Source organism: Ursus arctos, unplaced genomic scaffold (genome assembly GCF_023065955.2).
Source record: "Ursus arctos isolate Adak ecotype North America unplaced genomic scaffold, UrsArc2.0 scaffold_24, whole genome shotgun sequence".
Classification (NCBI taxonomy): domain Eukaryota; kingdom Metazoa; phylum Chordata; class Mammalia; order Carnivora; family Ursidae; genus Ursus; species Ursus arctos.
This window is the reverse complement of record NW_026622919.1, coordinates 550,586-572,666: the sequence shown is the minus strand read 5'-3', so window position 1 is coordinate 572,666 and position 22,081 is coordinate 550,586. Positions and strand designations below refer to the sequence as shown.

The 22,081-nt window shown below is 53.5% G+C and overlaps 1 protein-coding gene and 1 long non-coding RNA gene across 3 annotated transcripts; one reads left to right on the top strand and one right to left on the bottom strand.

Annotated features, from left to right (window-relative positions):
- Window positions 1-219: 219 nt before the first annotated feature.
- On the bottom strand, window positions 220-3,820 carry LOC113244464 (uncharacterized). Of its 2 annotated transcripts, none has more exons than XR_008961276.1 (4): window positions 3,388-3,820; window positions 2,237-2,386; window positions 1,967-2,066; window positions 220-1,370 (listed from the first exon to the last, which is right to left on the bottom strand). It is a non-coding gene; the product is annotated as an uncharacterized LOC113244464 (long non-coding RNA). The 2 variants fall into 2 exon arrangements; XR_007187804.2 differs by lacking the exon at window positions 3,388-3,820 and adding an exon at window positions 2,767-2,946.
- Window positions 3,821-8,525: 4,705 nt separating this feature from the next.
- FN3KRP (fructosamine 3 kinase related protein) lies at window positions 8,526-18,064 on the top strand. The gene is made up of 6 exons (XM_026483797.4): window positions 8,526-8,721; window positions 13,083-13,234; window positions 13,864-13,955; window positions 14,821-14,903; window positions 16,037-16,159; window positions 16,428-18,064. Exons 1-6 carry the CDS (start codon window positions 8,581-8,583, stop codon window positions 16,764-16,766), a joined length of 930 nt encoding a protein of 309 aa, XP_026339582.2. The 5' UTR covers window positions 8,526-8,580; the 3' UTR covers window positions 16,767-18,064.
- Window positions 18,065-22,081: the final 4,017 nt, after the last annotated feature.

Here is a 22,081-nt window from a genome sequence, read left to right as displayed (position 1 = left end):
ATGCAAACATGAGAAGCCCTGCCATTCATAAGCAGAAGGGGCCTGTCTTCATCAGCTTGGGCTGCCATGACAAAATATCCCAGGCTGGGGGCTTAACCCACAGACATTTACTTCTCACCGTTCTGCAGGTTAGAAGTCCATGACCAAGGTGCTGTCTGTTTTGGTTCCTGGTGAGACTCTTCCTGGCTTGCAGATGGCTGCCTTCCTCCTATGCCCTCACACAGTGGGGAGAGAGAGAGAGCAAGCTTTCTGGTGTTTGTCTTCTAAGGACACTAATCCCATCACAAAGGCTCCACTCTGACAATATTATCTAGCTCTAATTACCTTCCAAAGGCCCCACTCTGACAATATTATCTAGCTCTAATTACCTTCCAAAGGCCCCAGTATTATCACACTGGGATTTAGGGCTTCAATATATGGATTGGGCGGGCATATTCAGTCCCCAACAGGGCCCATGGTGGGGAGGGGCCCTGGGCCCACGCAGAGCAGGAACGAGTTCTGGAGTGTGAAGTTCTGCCCACTGAGAGCCGGGGCTGGGAAGTTTGTGCCCACCAATCCCTCAGCTAACCTTTCCCGGTGCCGTTGGATGGTCTCGGGGTCCAGAGCAGGAGGTCTGAACCAGCTCCAGGGGTCTGGATTATTCTCTGTGGTGGGTTGTCCTGTGCATTGCTGGATGCTGAGCAGCGTCCCTGACCCCTATCCATTAGAGGCCATTGCACTTCTCTCCCAGTTGTAACCACTAAAAATGTCTCCAGAATTGCACATGGCAATCCCTTACCCTGAGATGAGAACAGGTAGGTCTCCCCCCCAACTCCCGGCAGCGCCCATGAACACCTTTTAGCTGATTGTGACTGATCTCAGTTTCCTCCGACTGTGACATTTAGTGGTAGGTGCAGGTCATATGTGACTCCAGGGTAAAGGGGAGGAGAATCTTCCCATGCTGTACCCTGGGGCCAGGGGCAAGGGTGTAGAGTGGTCCAGGCCTATGGTGAGAGCCCCGGGACGTCTGTGGTTGCCCATGTTAACCTCGTGGCAACCCAGAGAGGTGGAGCTTGTCGTTACTACCATACTGAGGAAAGGGGGGCTCAGAGAAACTGGGAGGACCAGAGGCCATGACCACAGCTTCCAATGTTGGAGCTGGTCAGTACAGCAACACAGCCCCAGTTTTGTTTTGTTTTTATTTTTAAATTGTGGTAAAATATAGGGGTGCCTGGGTGGCTCAATCGTTAAGCATCTGCCTTCAGCTGTGGTCGTGATCCCAGGGTCCTGGGATCGAGCCCCATGTTGGGCTCCCTGCTCCGCTGGGAGCCTGCTTCTCTCTCTCCCACTCCCCCTGCTGGTGTTCCCTCTCTCGCTGGCTGTCTTTCTCTCTGTCGAATAAATAAATCTTTTAAAAAATTGTGGTAAGATATATACAACATAAAATTTACCATTCTACCCGTGTTTAGGTGTGCAGCTCGGTGGCGTGAAGCACATTCACACGGTGCAACCATCACCACCCACCTGCAGAGCGTTTTTGTCTTTCTCCAGCAGAAACTCTGTCCCCATTAAACACTAACTCCCCATCCGCCTCCCCAGCCCCTGGAAACCATCATTCTACCTTCTGTCTATGAATCTGACGGCTCTAGGAACCTCGTATAAATAGAATCATACAATTTCCATCCTTTTGTGACTGGGTTATTTCACTTAGCGTGCCTTCACTGTTCACCCATGTTGTGGCAAGTGTCCCAATTCCCTTCCTTTTTAAAGGTGAATAATATTGCACAGAGGGGATGGACCACATGTTGCTTATCTATTAATCTGTGGTTGGACGTTTGGGTTGTTTCCACCCTTTGACTCTGAGAACAGAGTTGCTTTCAACAGCTGTGTACAAGCTTCTGTGGACGTATGCTTCTATGTCCCCTCTGTCGGCGTGGAATGGCCGGGTCCTGCAGTAACTATGTTTGTCCCTGGAATTGCCAGTCACCTGTCTTGATTCTGAAGCACGGAGGTCACGCCACACGGCTGGTTTCTGCGTGACACTGTGCGGTGGCCTCTGGTCTAGAGCGCCATCGAGGGGTCCTTCACTATGGAAGGCGAAGGAAAGAAGGAGCATCTGTCATCTCTGGATGACATGCAAAGAATCTCTTTACATAACGTGAAATGTTTCCCCCATTTGACTATGGAAAAGCATTTCTTAAGTTTCTTTCTCTGATGCTTAAATAAAAATAGACCGAAGAACCACAAGGGGGCTGACCGTATTTTCTCCAAAGCCATTTCACTCTTCTTATTTCTCTCCCCTGCTGACAAGAAGTAAATAGCAAGCAACAGCTGAGCCCCGCCTCACACTGAGCGCATGTTTGCTGATGACTCACCAAGACGTCACAGCCAAGGGCCAGTTGTTCTTCTGCCATAGAAAGAAAACCTATTTTAGGCGAAACTGTAGCCTCATGGATGCTCCAGAAAGTACGGAGAGTCGCTGGACAATGAATTTAACGTAGGTTTTCTGTCAGCGATTTGCCCCGCCCAGACCCCGCCTACCAGCGGCCCCTCAGACCCCGCCCACCCACTGCTCCGTCAAGTCCCCGCCCACCCGCTGCCCCGCCCAGACCCCGCCCTATGCCCCGCCCACTCCGTCCAAGCCCGCCCGCCCACGGCTCCGTCCGGACCCCGCCCACCCGCTGCCCCGCCCTATGCCCCGCCCACGGCTCCGCCCGGACCCCGCCCACCCGCTGCCCCCGCCCCCAGCCCCTCGCCCCTCGCCCCTCGCCCCCGCCCCTGTCGCACCCGGGAGGCCCGGTCCTTCGCACGCCACCCTCCACGTCCCAGCCAGGCTCACGCCTCCGAGTCCCGACGCTGGCCTGTGGTGATCCTGCTTGGGACGGCTCATAGCAGCCCACCCGGGAGGAGATGGGAGGGGATCTTCCGCGTCCCCCCCGCCCCCTCCCCAGGCCCGCTCCCCGGCCCTTGCTGTCGGGAAGGGATTGGGTGCGAAGCTAGGGGGTCAGGCGGAAGCGCTCGGGACGGAAGGCAGGAGCCCGGTGAGCCGCCGTTCCGGGCCGCACCGAGGGGCGGCGCGAGTCCCTCAGAGCGCTGCCCCTCGCCCGGCCCGACCCCTGCCCGCCGGGGCGGGAGGGTCCCAGCTGCGCCGGACTCGGGCCTGCTGGCGGGGGACAGACGAGGGGCTCGCAGGAGGGGCTGCGTGGTGGGGTCCCAGGGAATGAGCCCCCCCCCCCGAGCTTTGGGACCCAGCGAACGCTGGGTCAGGACCGCGGGAAGCCGGGAGGTGGGCGGCGGGACCCCCACAGGACAGGCGCGACCTTGAGGACCCGCGAGGTGCCCCCGAGAACCGACCCCGCTCTTGGGAATGCTCCTTTGTGTCACCGCCGAAGTGGCCCGTACACCCACCTGGGGAGTGTTGTGAGTTTGGTTTTGCAGATTTGAGGTCAGAGGGAGTCAGAGGTTTGCCAGAGATGGATCCTGACTCCACGGTTTCCCGCCTGGATGGCCTCAGGCCAGCAACCGCCGTCCCTGGGCCTCAGTGCCCCCGTTTCTTCAGCGAGGAGGGCTCCTTGCGAGAAGTGCGGGAGCAGCACACGTCACTAGGGTTTGGGGAAGTGCTCGGCTGGGCCATGTGCTGATGTCCCTGTGGAGCACTAGGGAGCCTCTGCTGGGCACCCTGCACCCGTCCACACACACGGGGGTCCTCGTTCAGCGCTTCAGTGCCTCCGGGCTGTCCCCGGGGGAGGGGCAGCACAAATGCGCAGTGCGAGGGGAATGGGCCTCGGCTTGCCACCGGGGAGCCACCGCGTGTGCACACGTTGCGAGCACAAGGCCACGACCTGAGCCGCGTAATATAACATAATGACAAGAGCGACATCCCGTGACCTCTGTCGTACTCCTTTGGTCAGAAGCAAGTCACAGATTCTGTGTGCACTCAGGAGGGGGTTAAACAGGGCATGACTCCTGAGGGTCACTGAAGGGTGTGTTCACCCCAGGCTATTTATGTTTTGGGCTATTATAAGTCATTCTACTCCAAACATCCTTGTACGTATTTCTTGGTGCACATACCCAGGAATTTCTGGGGGGGGTTATACCTTGGAGTACAATTTCTGGCTCACAGGATACAGAATGTTCAGCTTTAGTAGTTCATTTGTCCAAAATGAGCCCTACAGGGATTCCTGGGTGACTCAGTCCGTGAAGCGTCTGCCTTCGGCTCGGGTCATGATCCTGGGGGCCTGGGATGGGGTCCCACATTGGGCTTCTTGTTTGGCAGGAAGCCTGCGTCTCCCCCTATCTTCCCCTCACCCTGCTTGTGCTTGCTTGCTCTCTCTCTGACAAAAAAATTAAATAAAATCTTAAAAAAAATAAAATAAAAGAGCTCTACATGGTTGGACAAGTTCACTCCCACCGCAGGGTATGGAACTCTAGCTGTTCTACACCCTCACCAGCACTTGACGTTGCCAGGTTTTAATTTTAGCCGTCGGAGGTTGTGTATAAAAGTATCTAACTGTATTTTTAATTTTTCCCCCTGATGACCTGAAGGTAACAGCATTTGGATTTTCCTTGCAGTGTTTGCCTTTTTCTTATTAATGTGTAGGTTTTTACATTTTAGGGATTAAAAATAGGGATTCTAGCTCTTCGTGACTTATATGTATTGAAAAATCTCCTTTCCCACTTCGTGGTTTGTCTTCTCATTCTCTCTAAGTTATCTTTAAATGAAAAGAAAGTCTTCGTTTTAATGACTTTAATGTAGTTTATGGCTGAGTCTCTGTGTCTTGTTTTATTCCTCTCTTAGATTTTATTTTTCTAAAAGAGCTATAGTTTTGTCTCTCATTTTAGGCAGAGACACCGAATATGGTTATGCAAGTTGTGCACTGCACAGCTCATAGAGTGCCATTGACTGTGTGTGATGCTATGTCTACCTTTGAACGTGTTTTTCCTTCCCAATGTGTTAAACCTTTCAGCATTATGAAATGACCATCTTTGTCACTAATGCATTTTGCCAGTTCTGCCAATTGCACCACCACAGGGAGTTTATGTCACGGTCTGTGCAGCAGCTGACACCCCTGCCTTAAAATTTACTTGTCTAGGGACTCCTGGGGGGCTCAGTCGGTGAAGCGTCTGCCTTCGGCTCAGGTCATGATACCGGGGTCCTGGGATTGAGCCCCGCATTGGGCTCCCCATTAAGCGGGGAGCCTGCTTCTCCCTCTGCCTGCAGCTACCCCTGCTTGTGCTCCCTCTCTCTGATAAATAAATAAAATCTTTTTAAAAAATCTACTTGTCTTTTATCAATGTAGTTGTATTTATAGCTTTCTCTTGGCTAGTATTGTATGGCACTTCTTTTAACCTTTCCTATTTTTATTAAGTTTATTACTATTTTTTAGTAATTTCTACAACCGATGTTTGGCATGAACTCATGATGCTGAGATCAAGAGTTGGATGTTCCCCCGATTGAACCAGCCGAGTGCTGGATCCTTTCTTATTTTTATGCTTTACTTTTGACTCTTACAGAGAATAAATAACCAGTTGTGTTTCACTTTTTTCAAGTCTTATATTCTTTGTTTCTGAACTGGGGTATTTTGTTCATTTAATGTAATTGCTGATATACTTGGCTTTAAATCTACCCTCTTATTATGTGTGCTTTTATTGTTCCACCTTGTCCATGTTCTTTACTCTCGTCTTCTTTGGGATTATTTTTTCCTTCTACTAATAGGAAAATTATAAATTCTCTATTTTTCAGTACTTACTCTAGAAATTACAACTTGCACGCTTAATTTATCAAAGACTAAAGGTAATCACCATGTTTACCTTTACTCTTGAACAAACAACACAACACCTTAGGACAATTTACTCTTAAGTTAAAAAGTAAATTATTTTTCAAATTCTCTTTATCATACAAGGCTTACCGTTATTTTGTACAATCTATTTGATTAGATTTTCTCAAGTTATGTACTGCTTTCTTTGTTCTTTGCTCCTTCTTGTATTTCAGCTTTACAACCTGCGATCACTTTTCTGTTGGTTGTAAAGCATCCTTTTGGTTTTCCTCTGGGAGGGTCTGCTGGCAGAAAATTTCATCACTGGAAATAAAAGAAAATGGTCTTCAGTCTGAATAATGTCTTAAAAGTTCCAAGTGTTAAGCCTGTATGAACCTGTGAAATTGTGACCCTCTGGTTTTCATGCCAGTTCCCCATGCCTGGGTGGCTGGTGTGAGGGTCTGGCCCTCTCCCCTTTCCGAGCACCTGCATCCCTCCCTGCTAAGGACAGTCTCTTATTCTGTTTGGCTCCCTACTGTGTCTCTGCCCTTCCTACTTTCTTCTATGTGGCCTCTTCTCTACATTTAGCTGTGAAGAGTCTGTTCTGCCAGTCTTCAGGTCATTTTCTGGGTTGTTTACACTGATGTGGGTGTTATTTAGCTGTATCTGTGGGATGAGGTGAGCCTAAGGTCGTCCTACTCCACCATCTTCCTGAATAAGGTCTTTATCTCATTTTCATTCTTAAAAACTTAGTTTCCCTGGGCAGTCATCTTCTTTTGGTGACAATCATTCCACTATTTTTTGGCTTCCAGTATTAGTGTTGGGAAACCAGATGTTAATGTTTTCAAAGCAATCTGACTTTCCTTGCTGGCTACATTAGAGATTTCCTGTGCCTTTGGTGACCTGAAATTTTACTGTTACTTGCCTAAGTGTGAAATTTTAGTTTATCTAGCTTAAGATTTGGGGAGAACTTGGATCTGAGGGTTGGTGTATTTCATCAGTTCTAGAAAATTCTCAGCCATTTTCTGTTCAATTATAGCCTCTTCCTTTCCCGGAACTCCAGCTAAATGTCTACTATTTTCATGTGCCTTACCTTGCCTGTAATTTCCGTTTGTCTCCTTGTGCCACATTCTTCATGACTTCTATTTTTAAAAAGAATTTTATAACATTTTATTTATTTGAGGTAGAGCAAAGCACAGAGGGAAATACAGAGAGCCAGGTGTGGGGCTCGAACCTGGTATGCCAGGATCATGACCTGAGCCAAAGGCATACACTTAACCAACTGAGCCACCCAAGTACCCCTCTTCATTTCTCTGCTTCCAGTTTGCTAATTCTCTCATCCAAGCTGTTAAATCATCCAAGTAGACTCTACATTTTAATTTTTAATGTAGTTCATGTAATTGATTAATTTGATTAATTAATGTTTTTAATTTATAAAATCTCCTTTTGTTGTTTACAGAATCTGCTTAGTTACGTCTTACAGTCAGCTGTGAAAATTAATCAAGGAAAGTCTCACCAAATGGAGTCTGGGGGCCGACAGGTGGAGCTCTGCGCCCAGCACTGGTTATCAGTTACAGACCCAACAGAAAGAGAGGCACCTTGCAGGTGGTACTGCTTTACTAACTCAGCTCCTGGACGGAAGGTTTCCCACTGCCCTAGCAACAGCCCAGCCAATGAGAGACGGCCATAGCTCAGCCAATGAGAGGTGGTCACAGCCCAGCCAATGAGAGATTGTCAAAGCCCAGCCAATGAGAGACGGCCATAGCTCAGCCAATGAGAGGTGGTCACAGCCCAGCCAATGAGAGATTGTCAAAGCCCAGCCAATGAGAGACGGCCACAGCCCAGCCAATGAGAGACCAACGCAGTCCCCTCCGTCTGCTATTCATTTATATTTAATACTAAAGTGTAAGACGTGGGCATAAAATGTAAACGCATACTAATTAAATAGGTTGTTTCTGTACATCAGCTGAGTTGACTCGCATTTAGTTGATCAACAAATAACAGACTAAACCTGAAATAATTCTTAGTTTGATAATCTCAAGTAGAAAACAGTATTTAAGACACAAGGGCGTACGCACGGGACTGTAACCATTCTTGTTCATTCAGAGCCATTACTGTTGACAAACGTTGTAGATTTTGGTGTCACTTCTGCAAATATGTCGAATCTTCTGTTGTTTACGCAACTTTTATTTAGCTCATTGTTGATGTGAATAATCAATTATTGCACCTGTTTTCAATAACGGATGTTATCCAGGTGTCATGTTTATAACCCCTTTCCTCTAAAAGAGAGCCTCCTCTCCCTGTTCTCCAGACTTGCCCCTGGTTCTGCCAAGCCTGCTCTTCCTGGGTTGCAATTCTCTGCTGTTCCTAAATAACCCCATCTTTGCTGGTAAATTAACTGACAGTTTTATTTTTAAGGTTAACAGAGCCCTTCCTTGAAATAAATCTCTCTCCTATGAATCCTGTCATCTCCTCCCTGGGGGAACTCCAACTAATACAGGGAGCAAAGCAGACTCAAATCACTAGGGGAGGCGGATGCCAATTGATAATCACGTGTATGAAAATTAATAAAAGCAAGCCTCACTTGAAATGGAGACGGAGGCCAGAAGGGGGAGCTCTTTCGCCCTCCCGCTGGGTATGAATTTCAGAACCAACCCAAGGGACCTGATCCCCTCACCCAATCCCAGGATGTCCTGGGGGCCCGGTCCCGCCCCTCAGCGTCTCACCCAATCCCCGTGTGTTCCCGTGACTAGGTCCCGCCCCCCTCGCCTCACCCAATCACGGTGCGTCTCCGCGGGTGGCTTTTCCCTGGCTTGAGGCAGTCCGCGGACGTGCCGGCTTGAACATGGAGGCTCTGCTGAAGCGGGAGCTGGGCTGCGACTTCGTCAAGGCTACGGGTCACTCGGGGGGCGGGTGCATTAGCCAGGGCCAGAGTTACGACACGGACAGAGGACGGGTGTTCGTGAAAGTGAACTCCAAGGCGGAGGTCAGGGCCGCCGTAGGCCGGGCCAGGGCGGGGTGGGTGGTGGTCGGCGTTTGGGGTCTGGGTGGGGCTTCAGGCCCGGGTCTGGGGTCCTGGTGGGGAGTCTGGGGGGTCGGAGGTCCGGGATTCGGGGTCCGGAACCGGCGTGGGGGTCGAGATTCAGGACGGGGTCTGGGGTCCTGGTGTGGAGTCTGGAGGGTCCGAGGGCCAGGATTCCGGGTCTGGGGTGGGGGGGGGGGGTGGAGGTGCTCAAGGCCCGGGTGGGGGTCCGCACAGCAGGGCCACAGGGCCTTGGCACTTGCTGACCCCCTTGCTCCTCCGGCTGTGTCTGGGCGTTCCTGGGGTCGCGTGCCCAGGGTGAGCCATATAAACCCGGGAGGGGGGGGGCGGAGCGGACACTCTGGGCGGCCGTCTGGGGACCCCTGCGCCCAACTATGCTCCCCGCTGCAGTGTGGACGGTGGTTCTGGGGGGCTTTGCAGTGGGGGGTGTGGCGGGCCGCTACTTTGAGAAATCCCTTGCTGGAGGAGTTTTGAACAGGGACTGGCAGTAGCAGCTTCTTGTTCTGGGATTTATTTGAACTTGCAGAGATCAAAATCCTCTCTGGATTATTGCAAACATTTAGCCACTGCCTTTGTGAGTTTGGGCCGCGGGATCAGAGTACCACAGACCGGGCAGCTCAATTCTGGGAGCTGGCAGGTGTCTGGGGAGAGCCCACTTCCATGATGGGAAGGCGACTTCTCCCTGTGTTTTCAGTGTCAGAGGGGGAGGGAGCTCCCTCGGGTCTCATCTGTCAGAGCACCAATCCCATTAAGAGGGCTCCAGCCTGTGGAGCCTAATCACCTCCCAGCAGGGTCACACGGGGGGGACAGGTTTCGACAGAGGAACTGGGGAGGGGGCACCAGCTTCAGCCCACTGTAGTCACCTGCTCCAGAAAATTCTGTTTGTACATGAACCTTTTCGAGAGGGCCCTGTAGAAAACAGGTGAACCTCACTGCTGAAGCCATACTTCCTCCTGGTTGCTGGTGTTGCTTCTGTGCCCAATTTGGCTGGGTCACCCAGTACTGTTAGCCAGAAGGCCCAGGCTGGCTCCAGGAGGCAGTGAGCAGTTGACAATGCGTTATTTCAGATGGGGCTGAGGGGACTGACCCCAGTACCAAGTCCTCATGTCACACGCCTGGCGTGCTGTTATTCTTTCCCTAGAAGGCGTTTGTGCGGTTGTTTTCATTTTCTTCCCAGATGTGAATCCCACCTTTCGTGATGGGGACGATCTCTTTCTGAGTCGTGGCTGTTCTCTCAAGACACACTTTAGTGCTCTGTTCTGCAGAGATCAGTGGCACGTCCTGCCGCCCCGCCCTTTTATAGGAAACTGCCCGCATTCGTGCTTGGAGTTTCCTCAGGCAGCTCTTACATTCTTCTGCAGGGCTTCTCTGTTTCTGGTTTTGTTTTCCCACTTATGTGGCATCTATCCTTTTCCTGTTTGTATTTCCACCTTCACTGGCTTTTGTTATAATTCAGAATGGGTGTTAATTACAGGGGAAGCAAATACTTTCCAGGGATTAAAATGGGCCCACGTAGTGATGCTTTCTGAGCATTGTTCTTGCACTGCTGTGTCCTCAGGTTCTTCTTCTTTTGTCATCAAAGTCAATTTTCTTCTTTTTTTTTTAATTAAGATTTAATTTTTAAGTCATCTCTACACCCAACCTAGGGCTGGAACTCACAACCCCGAGATCAGGAGCTGCCCGTTACCGACTGAGCTGGCCAGGTGCCCCAAAGTCCATTTTCTTATTGCTAATCTTTCTCCCCTAAGTTCCTTCTGCTCCTTTGGCAGATAGTTCTGAACATGTAATTTCTTAGCTTTCTGTGGAAAATACTGTGTGAGTCATGCAGACAACTAGCTGTACCTACACGTTTGCTGGTTGTATGAAAACAGGGCTTTCTTTTACGCTTTACCTTGTAGGAAGTGAAAGTACCTTCCACACTTCTAGAAGACTACCTGATTGCTCTTCTCTTTTTTTTTTTTTTTTAAAGATTTTATTTATTTATTTGACAGAGATAGAGACAGCCAGTGAGAGAGGGAACACAAGCAGGGGGAGTGGGAGAGGGAGAAGCAGGCTCATAGCAGAGGAGCCTGATGTGGGGCTCGATCCCAGAACGCCGGGATCACGCCCTGAGCCGAAGGCAGACGCTTAACCGCTGTGCCACCCAGGCGCCCCTGATTGCTCTTCTCTTTTCCTTCTCACCCCGCTTGACTTGACCTGCTCTAAATAAGATTGTTCTTTTTTTTTTTTTCTTAAGATTTTATTTATTTAGTTGACAGAGAGACAGCCAGGGAGAGAGGGAACACAAGCAGGGGGAGTGGGAGAGAAAGAAGCAGGCTCCCAGTGGAGGAGCCCGATGCGGGGCTCGATCCCATAACGCTGGGATCACGCCCTGAGCCGAAGGCAGATGCTTAACGACTGAGCCACCGAGGCGCCCCTAAATAAGATTGTTCTTATCTGTCTTGCATACTTGCCGTTGGTTCCTCTCCTCCTCCTCCCTTAAGCTCCAGATCTTTTTTGTAGCACTGTGCCCCACCTGCTGCCTGCTTCTTCCTCCCTCTCCTCTCACGGAGCAGCAGACACTTCTGCGAGAGAGGCTTCACCTCTGGCTGGGTTCACAGATCCCTCTCCACCTCTTCCCCCATGATTATTGATCTTATTCTACCCCTTACTTTCCTTTTCACGACCAGTGCTCTGGTACAAAGTGTAGCTGGAGCGTAGTTGTTTTCCCTGCATCTCCTAAAGAGAATGCTCCGAAAATGCTCGAGGCGCCGTTCTTATCTTCTTCCTCAATGACCTTAGCTCTCCAAGGTAGTGTAATAATAGTGATGTTTTGAAGTGCTCAGAATGGGCTAGGTAAGTGTTAGCTGCTAGCTCAGTTACTCGTGGCAGCGAGCGGTGAGCGCGGTGCTGTTACTAACCCCGTTTTTACGGGAGAGGGAGAGGCACAGAAAGTTAAGCAGCTTGCCTGAGGTCATAGAGTCCGTCCTGAGAGTATGTGGAGAGACGTCCCTGGCAGCACTTTGTAGAAGCCCCACGCTGGAAGCCAAGCTGTTAGTACACTGGGCGAGCCCATTCTGGAACACTCGCACGGGGAGCTCTGTGCAGCAGGGAGAGTAAACTCTTGACTGTTGATGCACCAGCATAACAAAGGCAGCGGGACAAAGAAGCCAGACTGTCTGTGTCAGCACGCAGAAGGACAAAGTGGACCGGACAGATCTGTGGGGGGAGGGGAGGGCGCGAATGGCTGGGGAACAGAGGCGCCTCCGGGGCTTCCGGGCAACAGTGTTCTGTCTGTGCCCGGGGGGGGGCAGTCACGCAGTGTGCAGACTTCGTGAAAATTGGAGTCAGATGCTCCCACTTGTGCCCTTTTCTGCTCATACTCCTATAGTGTTTTGACTGAAAAAAAAAGAAAAATGAAAAAGCTACTTTAAAGGGAGCAGTTACTTTGGGAAGTTTGAGATTTGTCTGAGAAGTCAGAGCATACGAAGTCTGAAGCATGATTGAGGAAGGGTCTTACTTGGCGAAAGGTGGAGGTGGTGTTCCAAGCAGAGGCACCCCTGCACATGGGGGCTTCGGTCTGTGAGGAGCTAAAAAAAGGCTGTAGTCCAGGAGCACAGGGACGTGTATGTGTGTGCTGGTGTGTGCACACGTGTGCGTGGAGGTGTAGGGCTGGAGCCCAGGGCAGGGACCCCAGGTGAGCATAGAAAGTGGGCAGGGCCAGACCCTGTGGGGCTGTCACACAGGTTGCTAGCTCGGGGTGTGTTGTGGGCTGGGGTTTGCCTTCGGTGAGGGTCCCTGTCGTGGTGAGCAAGGAGATGAGGTGAAGGACAGTCACTGCCGCCTGGGGGAGCAAGGACTTCAAGGGGGAGGTTGGAAATGGCGGGTAAGATGGGATGGTTTCCCGTGCGAGATTGGAGGTGCCCTCAAACCAGGTGAGAGGTGAGTCCAGATGCCTGGCATGTGCAGGTGGAGGGCCAGGTGGGACAGGACTGTGGCCGAGGTGCCGTCTGAGGATGGCCCACGTGCGCAGTCCAGCTGTGCACCTGACATGTGGTGGGCAGTTAGAGGCCTTGCACTTCCCTCTCTGGAGAGAGTCAAGCAGAGTGTCGAAGAGGGGCCGGAACGAGAAAGCGGCGTCCCTCTTACTCTGCGGCTTCATGCATAGCCTACTCTGCCGGAGCAGGAGACACAGCTGGTGGTCCGCCGTCGTCACAGCCGCGCCTTGAGATTGTGGTGCTTGAGGGAACAGGTCTGCACAGACACTTTCCAGAAGTAACCTTGCTCTCCCTTCTCTTCCCCCTCCTCCATTGTTTTTCGGAAAGGCCAAAAGAATGTTCGAAGGTGAGATGGCAAGTCTAACTGCCATCCTGAGAACAGACACCGTGAAGGTGCCCAAGCCCATCAAGGTCCTTGACGCCCCGGGAGGGGGCAGCATGCTGGTGATGGAGCACTTGGACATGCGGTATCTGAGCAGGTCTGTCTGGGCACCTTCTCCTCCTCCTCCTTTGCTTGGCTTTGTTTTCCTTTCTTTGTTGTTTGCTTTTGTTCTAAAGCATTTTCCGAGCCTTCAGACTTTTTTTTTTTTAAGATTTTATTTATTTATTTGAAAGAGAGAGCACGGGGGGAGGGGCAGAGGCTGAGGGAGAAGCAGACTCCCCACTGAGCAGGGAGCCCAATGCGGGGCTCGATCCCAGGACCCTGAGATCATGACCTGAGCCGAAGGCAGACACTTAACCCACTGAGCGCCCCGCCAGGCGCCTCATGGCTTTGTTTTTCTTCTGTTTCCTTCATATCTGAGAGCTTGCCTCTGGGGTGTAAGTTTGAGGGACCCGGGACCCCATGCATCATGGGTTCTGCAGACGAGTGACACGTACTCCACACGCCGAAGGCAGACAGGAAAGGAATCTCCCAAGGTGAGGTGCTGACAGGAACCCGGTTGCCAGGGAAAGAGTGTCAGACAACCAGGGCCCATCATCTCCCCTTTGCTTCACCAAAGTGGACTTTGTATCCCCTTGACCTGTTCTCTGTGGCCTGAGACTGTGCAGGAGGCTGTGACCCCGCGATTATGTGCCACACACTCGGCTGACGCTATTTATTTCACAGCCATGCCGCCAAGCTTGGAACCCAGCTCGCAGACCTGCACCTAGAGAACAAGAGGCTCGGGGAGACACTCCAGAAGGAGGCCGGCACTGTGGGTATGCGGCCGTATGGGCGCGAGGGCCCCTCGAACATGTCTGGCCGGCGTGGCATGTGGGTGGGGTCTGTGTTGTTGATGCCCAAGGAAAGGAGTGTCAGCCCCAAGGCTGGGGGTTCAGCGGACTCTGTGCCGTAACGCAGCGCATTTGGAAGAAGTGCTTCCTGGACTCGAAACCCTGTCCTGTTATGGTTCCTTTAACCCCTCCTTCCCCAGAAGAAAGCCTGTCAGAGTTACTCTGGCTTTCTGAGTGGTGCCTTTTCTCCTGAGAACAGCCCCACGTGAGGCACAGCATGGTGGCCCTCATGTCTAACCTTGGTAGAGCTCAGTGTGGTGTTGACATTGAGAGTGCCTTCTGGTATTTTCATCTTCTCGTGTTTGATAATCCGTGTGCAGCCCTGGGTCACTGTGCTAGTGGGATAGCTGACCCTCCAGGAGCAGACGACCGAGACTCCAGTGCGCCAGACAGAGCTGGTCCGGCTCCGTCTCCCCCTTCCAAGCCCATGGGGTTTAGGCCTTCGGCATCTGCTGAGTTTGGGGGGGGGGGGACTCCAGGGCCAGGCTGGCCCCCGAGAGCCATCCTTTCCTGATGGGTTGTGGGTGGCTGTTTTGGACGCAGTGTTGTCGCTCCTCTGAGCGTCCTCTGGTGCCTGTCCTGGGCAGTGTGGGTGTCCTGCATCGTTGAGTGTACAGGCTCTGTTCCCGGGGCCTGAGGGTCTGTGGAGCCCAGGGCCCTTGTTTATGTCTGGATGAGGACACGAGTGAAGGGCACACCAAGGACAGACCTTGAAGCTGCCCTCATCTCCAAGAGCAGCCCGAGGGCATGTGGGAATTAGTTGTCTCCCTTGTTTTCCTTTGCTTGCAAGGGAAAGGAGGCGGGCAGGTGGAACGGCCCTTCGTGGACCAGTTTGGGTTTGACGTGGTGACGTGCTGTGGATACCTCCCCCAGGTGAGCAACACCAGGGCTTTGCTTCTGCCTTCCAGTCAGGTCGGCTGCTCAGGGACGGAACAGCCTCTCCCCTCTTTATGAAATTTAGTAAAAGTCTTTGCTCCCTTCTCCTCTTGGCTGGTTTTTAAGAGGCTGATGTGAGGTTTACCCAGCTCACATGCTAGACAAGCTCAGAGAAACAGGACCAGCAAGTCAGGATGCTGGATTTGAAGCTATGTAAAAATTAGAGTTAAGAAAAATGTACTTCCTACTAAATCCTCCAGGGTAGCACGATGCAAGGGGATTGTACCTTCAGCTTTACGGTTTTGTGGTTGGCTCCCTGGGAATCCGGGCCCCGGGGCTCTGTCCGATGCCCGGCAGATGCGGAGCGGGACGATGGCGGCTGCGCTCTCGGAGGCCGCAGCGGCTGCTAGAAGAGGCATCCTGAGTGAGCAGGAACTTTCAGGGGCGCCTGTGGGCACAGGGCCTGAGTAGACACTGTTTGGGTTTTGGAATGTGGGAGAGGTTGTCAGGAACCTGCTTGGGGTGGTGGGTGGCTGAAAGCTGGGGTTCCCCAGTCCCACCTGCTCCATGCAGCTCTGGGGGCGTTGGGCTGGCTCTGCTCCTTCCTCGCCTGCCTGTAGCTCGCCCCGTGTGCATACAGAGGCCCGTGCATGTGCGTGCACGCCTGTGGGACGGGTTCTGTGTCGTCGGGCGGTGTCCACTGCCCCTGTGCTCCTGCGTGCGTCTCTTGCTTCCCTCCTGCTGGTCAGCATCTCGACGGTCTCCTTGAACCGGGCTTCACATGACTTCTCATGTTATCACTCTGGGGAGGGCAGTGCTGGCTGCTTGTCCTCGGGGCCAGGCGGATGGTCAGAAATGAGCCACAGTTGGGGAAGGCCAGCCAGCTCTGAGCTCTGTGCTCCCATGTGAGTACGGGTTGAAAGAATGTGTCCTAGAGCTCTTCAGAGTAGCCTCTGGTGCTTTGCACTGGGAGGGCCCCTGCTTCTGGGACAGGGCCTGGGGTCCCAGCCTGTCCACAAGACACCATCTGCCTGGTCAGCCGCCACGCCTTCCACAACCTACCCTTGCAGTGGTGCCCCGCCGCCTTGGGCGTCTTCCTTTGGCTCTGGCATTTTCCTCTGTCCACGCAGGTGAACGACTGGCAGGAGGACTGGGTCACCTTCTATGCCCGGCAGCGCATTCAGCCCCAGATGGACATGGTGGAGAAGGGGTCTGGGGACAGGGAGGCCCGGGAGCTCTGGTCTGCTCTGCAGGTGAGAGGAGCCTCGCCAGGCCCTGCAAGCCCGGCAGGGGAAGCCCTGTGGCAGGTGTGGCCACCTGTGGCCCAGGTCTGGACAGGAGGTGGGCTGGGCCAGCCGGTGGGGTGGCTGTCGGTGTCCCTCCTCCCTGCCTGAGCTGTGTGTGTCCGTGCACATCTGTGTGCCACGCTCCTCCAGGGTGGTTGGGCCACGCTCAGAAAAGCATCTGCATCTTTCCCGCACGTGTTGGTCACTTTGCCGAGAATGTGTTTCCTCCTTGCAGCTAAAGATCCCTGACCTGTTTCGTGACCTGGACATTGTCCCAGCCCTGCTCCATGGAGACCTCTGGGGAGGGAACGTAGCAGAGGACGCCTCTGGGCCCATCATTTTTGATCCGGCTTCTTTCTACGGCCACTCGGAGTATGAGCTGGCGATAGCCGGCATGTTTGGGGGCTTCAGCCGCTCCTTCTACTCCGCCTACCACAGCGCGATCCCCGAGGCCCCGGGCTTCGAGGCGCGCCTGCAGCTCTATCAGCTCTTCCACTACTTGAACCACTGGAATCATTTCGGATCAGGGTATAGAGGGTCCTCCCTGAATATCATGAGGAATCTCATCAAGTGAGCCTCCCTGCTGGGGAGGGGCCTCAGGTTCAGGTGCACCAGGTCCCAGCCGACACCTGCGGCCGGCGCCTCCTGTCCCCACAGTCCTGTCCATCAGGGCGTCTTCCCCGAGTCTTCACACTAACTTCGTCCTCCCGAGGTTGTACATTTCCTTAGACTTCCTGGCTGGGTAAAACCTCACTGGAGATGTGATGTGACCAGAGGGACCCATGGAGTGTAGGCCCCGTTGAAACTGCTGCCCGGAGGCCGAGCAGGGAAGTGGCCGCTGCGTCAGGCGCTGCTGAGGACACGTTCCCCCAGCGGTTCCTCCCGTCTCATCTCCAGAGCGACTGATGTTCAGGAAGGTGCTTCTCAGTGGGTTAGATGCGGGTGTGGATATGAAACCGGTAGTGAGGACAGCGTCTAACGGCCAATCTCAGCTGAGCACATTCCCTTTCTTTCTGCCCCCTTTGCGTCCTGCCACAGGCCACGCGGTCTGGAATGTGATTCTGGGAGGGACCAACCGCTAGTCTTGTGCCCCCTCTGTGTCCTGCCACAGGCCGCGCGGTCTGGAATGCGATTCTGGGAGGGACCAAACCGCTAGTCTTGTGCCCCCTCTGCGTCCTGCCACAGGCCACGCGGTCTGGAATGCGATTCTGGGAGGGACCAACCGCTAGTCTTGTGCCCCCTCTGCGTCCTGCCACAGGCCGCGCGGTCTGGAATGCGATTCTGGGAGGGACCAAACCGCTAGTCTTGTGCCCCCTCTGTGTCCTGCCACAGGCTGCGCGGTCTGGAATGTGATTCTGGGAGGGACCAACCGCTAGTCTTGTGCCCCCTCTGTGTCCTGCCACAGGCCGCGCGGTCTGGAATGCGATTCTGGGAGGGACCAACCGCTAGTCTTGTGCCCCCTCTGTGTCCTGCCACAGGCTGCGCGGTCTGGAATGCGATTCTGGGAGGGACCAACCGCTAGTCTTGTGCCCCCTCTGTGTCCTGCCACAGGCCACGCGGTCTGGAATGCGATTCTGGGAGGGACCAACTTGTGCCCCCTCTGCGTCCTGCCACAGGCCATGCGGTCTGGAATGCGATTCTGGGAGGGACCAACCGCTCGTCTTGGGTAGATGTGGAGCCAGTGCAGCCCTCTTGTTAGTGCCCGTCTTTGCCGTTTGAAAGCTTGTGAGTTGCTCCTTTGTATAAAAAAGTGCTAAACCAGCGGCTCTGCCTTCCTCGTCTCACAGTGGTGGGGAGGATTCGTGAATGGCATGGATGCTGAGAAAGTCTTTTGCATGAACATTTGAATAAACTTTCATGGATTGCAATGACGCACACGACTGTGTGTTTCCTTCATTTGTGACTCAACGTTTATCTTAGGTGTTTGCCAAGGAACCTTTGTAATGTGTCGTGACAACCAACAGGTGTAACTGTTGTTTCTTAAGAGCAGTTTTCTTTCTTGACTGTTCAGTAAGAGGACAGTGCAGAGCTTCCAGAGAAGGACAGACGGAGCCCGAGGACTGCTTCTCCCGTCTGACTCGGGGAGGCTGGACTGCTACTGCGGGCCGCTGCGGGAGGCCTGGTAAACAGTGGACAGTAGAGAGAGGCCCGAGAGGCTCCTCCTGGCAGCTGTGCCATCAGCGCGTGTGTGGCCAGGGCCCCCATGCAGGACGCAGTATCACAGCGTGTGGCGGGTGCTTAGCAGATACGCGGTGTGTTGGTGTCTCCTGGCTTTGGTGGTGGTGCAGGACTTGTCAGCTTCCTAACTTGGCAGTTTGTACGATTGCTTGTTCTAAAATACCCACTTTCGTACCTAATTCTGTATCCAGAATTTTTTACACGTGTATATATTTTTATATAAAGAGTTGTCCAGGGGCGCCTGGGTGGCTCAGTTGGCTCAGGTCATGATCCCAGGGTCCTGGGATCGAGTCCTGCATCGGGCTCCCTGCTCAGTGGGGAGCCTGCTCTCTCTACCCCTCCCCGCTGCTCGTGCTCTCCCTGTCAAATAAATAAAATCTTAAAAATGAATAAATAAAATGTTAAAAAAAAAAAAACGAGTGGTCAAGATGGCATAACCTGCAAACCCAGAGGCCCAGGAACCTGCCCAGAGCTGCTGGTGGGTTGCAGTGTTCGCGAAAGCCCCTCTCTGCACATGTCATCCCAGTACAGAAATCACACTGTTTTCTGGGTGTCTGGGCTGACTGGGAAACGGGATGAATTCCGATTTAGAGCCATACTTAGAGGGCGGCTGGGGGATGGCGTCCTGGCGGCAGCCTGCCTCCTGTCCTTGCAGGGTGGCCTGCTGGCCTCTGGAATATCAGGAAGATTTGGCTAGACACACAGGTTGAGCTCTGGATTCAGCTCCTCGACCCCTTGGCTGTGAGACGTTTGAGCCCTTCAGGGCAGCTGCGAGCACCCCAAGAGCTGCCAGAGGCGGGGGAGGGGGTCACCTCTGGGGCGGTTGTACTGTACCCAAATGCCTCATGGTCTGCCCCTGCCAGAGTACCACCTGGCCACGGAAGGAAGTCCTCAGAAAACGAGCTTTACCTTCCCACCCCAGAGCTTAGCGTGTCCTTCTGATGAGAGTGGCCCCGAAACCTTGGTGTCTCCACCTGAAACAGGACTCCAGTGCCCTCAGGGTCAGAGACCTCACTGCACCCTCTGTGCGCACGACCGGTTTCAGGCCCAGTGCTCGTATCTGGGGGCCTCAGCGGGCTGAGCCCTCCCAGATTTTGGCCTGTGTGGGATCTGAGTGCAGGGCTGTGTGACTCCCTCAGTTTGCCATTACCGCAGTTCCCATGTCTCAGGTTTTCACCTCCCTTTGTCCCCACATCCTGCTCACCTTCCCTCCTTAAGTCTAGCTGAAGCGCAGGGAAATCCTACAACCAGCATAGTCTAGTGTGTATGTCCAGGGCTTGGGTTTTGAGATCTCATCTAGGCTCCAACTGCAGGGCAGAGATCGGGGAGGGAACTCCTGTAGAAGAGGGTCTGACCCTGGGCTGCCCCAAACAGCAGGGTGGGCGTTCCTTGTGCATTTGGAACGGGCTGCATCTTGCTGGGCAGAGCTCCCATGCCAGGGGGTCCAGGCAGCCGTGGGGGCCTCCTGTTTGCCGCAGGACAGTGCTGGTGGGACGCCTGCACTGTCTGGAGGCAGGTGCGACTCTGTGATGTGTGTGTTTGGCACACTTTGGGATTCAGAGGGAATCAGAATTACAGCCAAATAAGGGAGGAAAAGAAGTTTGGAAAGAAGTTCCCGTTGCTGCAGGGAGCAGTGCACCCAGCCCCTGGAAGAGGGTAGCACTTTGCTCCAAACAGATGTGAAATTAGCAATTGGTACGCTGAGTCTCAGGAGACTTGCATATCCCTGGGACGGGTCCCAGTGTAGGGGTTTGGAACTAGAAGGACCCTCTTCGAAGCCTCTCAGCCCTCCACCTCTGGCATGATGGGAACCACACTGCACTCGGAGTCAGAGGACCAGCACAGGAGGCTCTTAGGTGAGTCACCTGAGCTCTGGACCCCTCTTTCATATGGGGCTGATGATGACCCCCACGGGCTGTCCGAGTGCCTGCCCGTAAGTGCATCTGGTGCCCGGTTCCCCACTCGCGGGGGACATCTTCTCTGTCTTCCCCGTGGAACTGGCTTCCAAAGCCATCTTGGGTGAGACTAGCCAGTCTGCGTGGATTTGGGCAGAAGTATGCAGACACACTGTAATGTGTGCAGAAACAGCCATCAGAGTGATCAAGGCATCCGAATTGCGAAGAGGTGGCAGGATTCCCCTCCCTTTCTGAGAACAGTCATCTGCCTGAGGGGCATGGCCCCAGCAAATTCCTGATAGAGGCCGGGGTGATGGACGAGCGGGGACACCGGGACAGTGTCCGGCTGAGGGTGCACCCAGGGCCTTGGGACTCCAACCCCCCACCCTGCTGTCTTCCTGGGGCCCCTTTTCTGAGCAGCATTGCAGATGCCCCACCCGGCCGTGGGCTGTTTTCCTTCTTGGTGCCACTGGACTCCGTGTCACAGTGAGGGATGTGATCAAGCAGCGGAGTCCCTTGTATGCACACGACCCCATCATTATCTCAGTCTGTCCCACCCCGCAGATCCACTCTGAGTTCCAAGAACTACCACAGCTCTCTGAGTCTGGATTCCAGCTGGGGCTGAGAGGTGTCTTCTGCACCTTTGCAACCTTAATTCTGGCTCTGGGGGAGCCAGGAGAACCAGGAGGCTGGCTGTGGGGAGAAAGGAGACTCAGCTCAGGGGGCACTTGGGTGTACCTGATCACATCTCCCAGCTGAGCTTCTGACCAAACCTCAAATTCAAATGCAGCTTTGAGAGGAGGGTGGGACCCTTTCGCAAAGTGACAGTGCTCTCTTTGGCATGGTCTTCACACTGAGGATTCGGTGGCTCAGATGGGAGCTGGGGGGTCTGGGAAGGGACCCCAAGTGCCTGGGTTTCAGGACCAGTAAGATGCTGTGCCACTGCCCGGCTGCCACCGGCCACGTTCAGACCCTGCTGAGCAAACCATGCCCATGGCCCGGGATGAGGCTCAGTGAAGACCAGCGTCTCCCATATGGTGCCTGGAGGGTCATGGGTGCCTAACTCTGGCAGCTTTGGGACCCACTTTAGAGCAAATATTTGTAATTCTGAAAAAGAGAATAGAGAAAGCAGGGAGGAACTCATAAAGAGCTGAGGACAACTTCACAGGGCAGAAGGACCAAGTTTCCATCTTGAAACAGCTCACCTGACCTGCCTTGGGGGTGGCAGGAAACTCAACCCAGTCACCTCCCTGGGAAATTGTCAGGTCCTGGTGACACCAAGAGGACCCTAAAAGCCTCCAGAGAGAGAAGAGTTTCCACACAAAGAGGAAGAGTCAAAGTGGCCTCAAACATCTCAACACCAAATGAGCTGGAAAGTAATGGAGCAGGACCTTCTTGTTTATGAGGGAACAGGACCTCATTTCCAACCTGAAATTCCATACCCAGCCAAACTGTCAATCAAGAATAAAGACATTTGCAGATGTTCAGGAGCTCAAATCCACCTGTCGGGAATCCTTCCTCAAGATGCGATAGGAAGGTGGGCTTCACGAGGCTGAGAGAAAAAGTCTAGGAGGAGGAAGACACGGAGGGGCAGATGCCTTTTCCACAGAAGGCCACACAGTCTCTCCCATCCCACCTGCTGTTCTGCAGTGACCTTGTGCATAGGTGTGTGCATGGCTGTGTGCACATGGGCATGTGTATTTTTTTGAGATTTTATTTGTTTATTTGACACAGAGAGAGAGAGTGAGCACAAGCAGGGGGAGCAGCAGGCAGAGGGAGAGGGAGAAGCAGCCTCCTCGCTGAGCAGGGAGCCCGA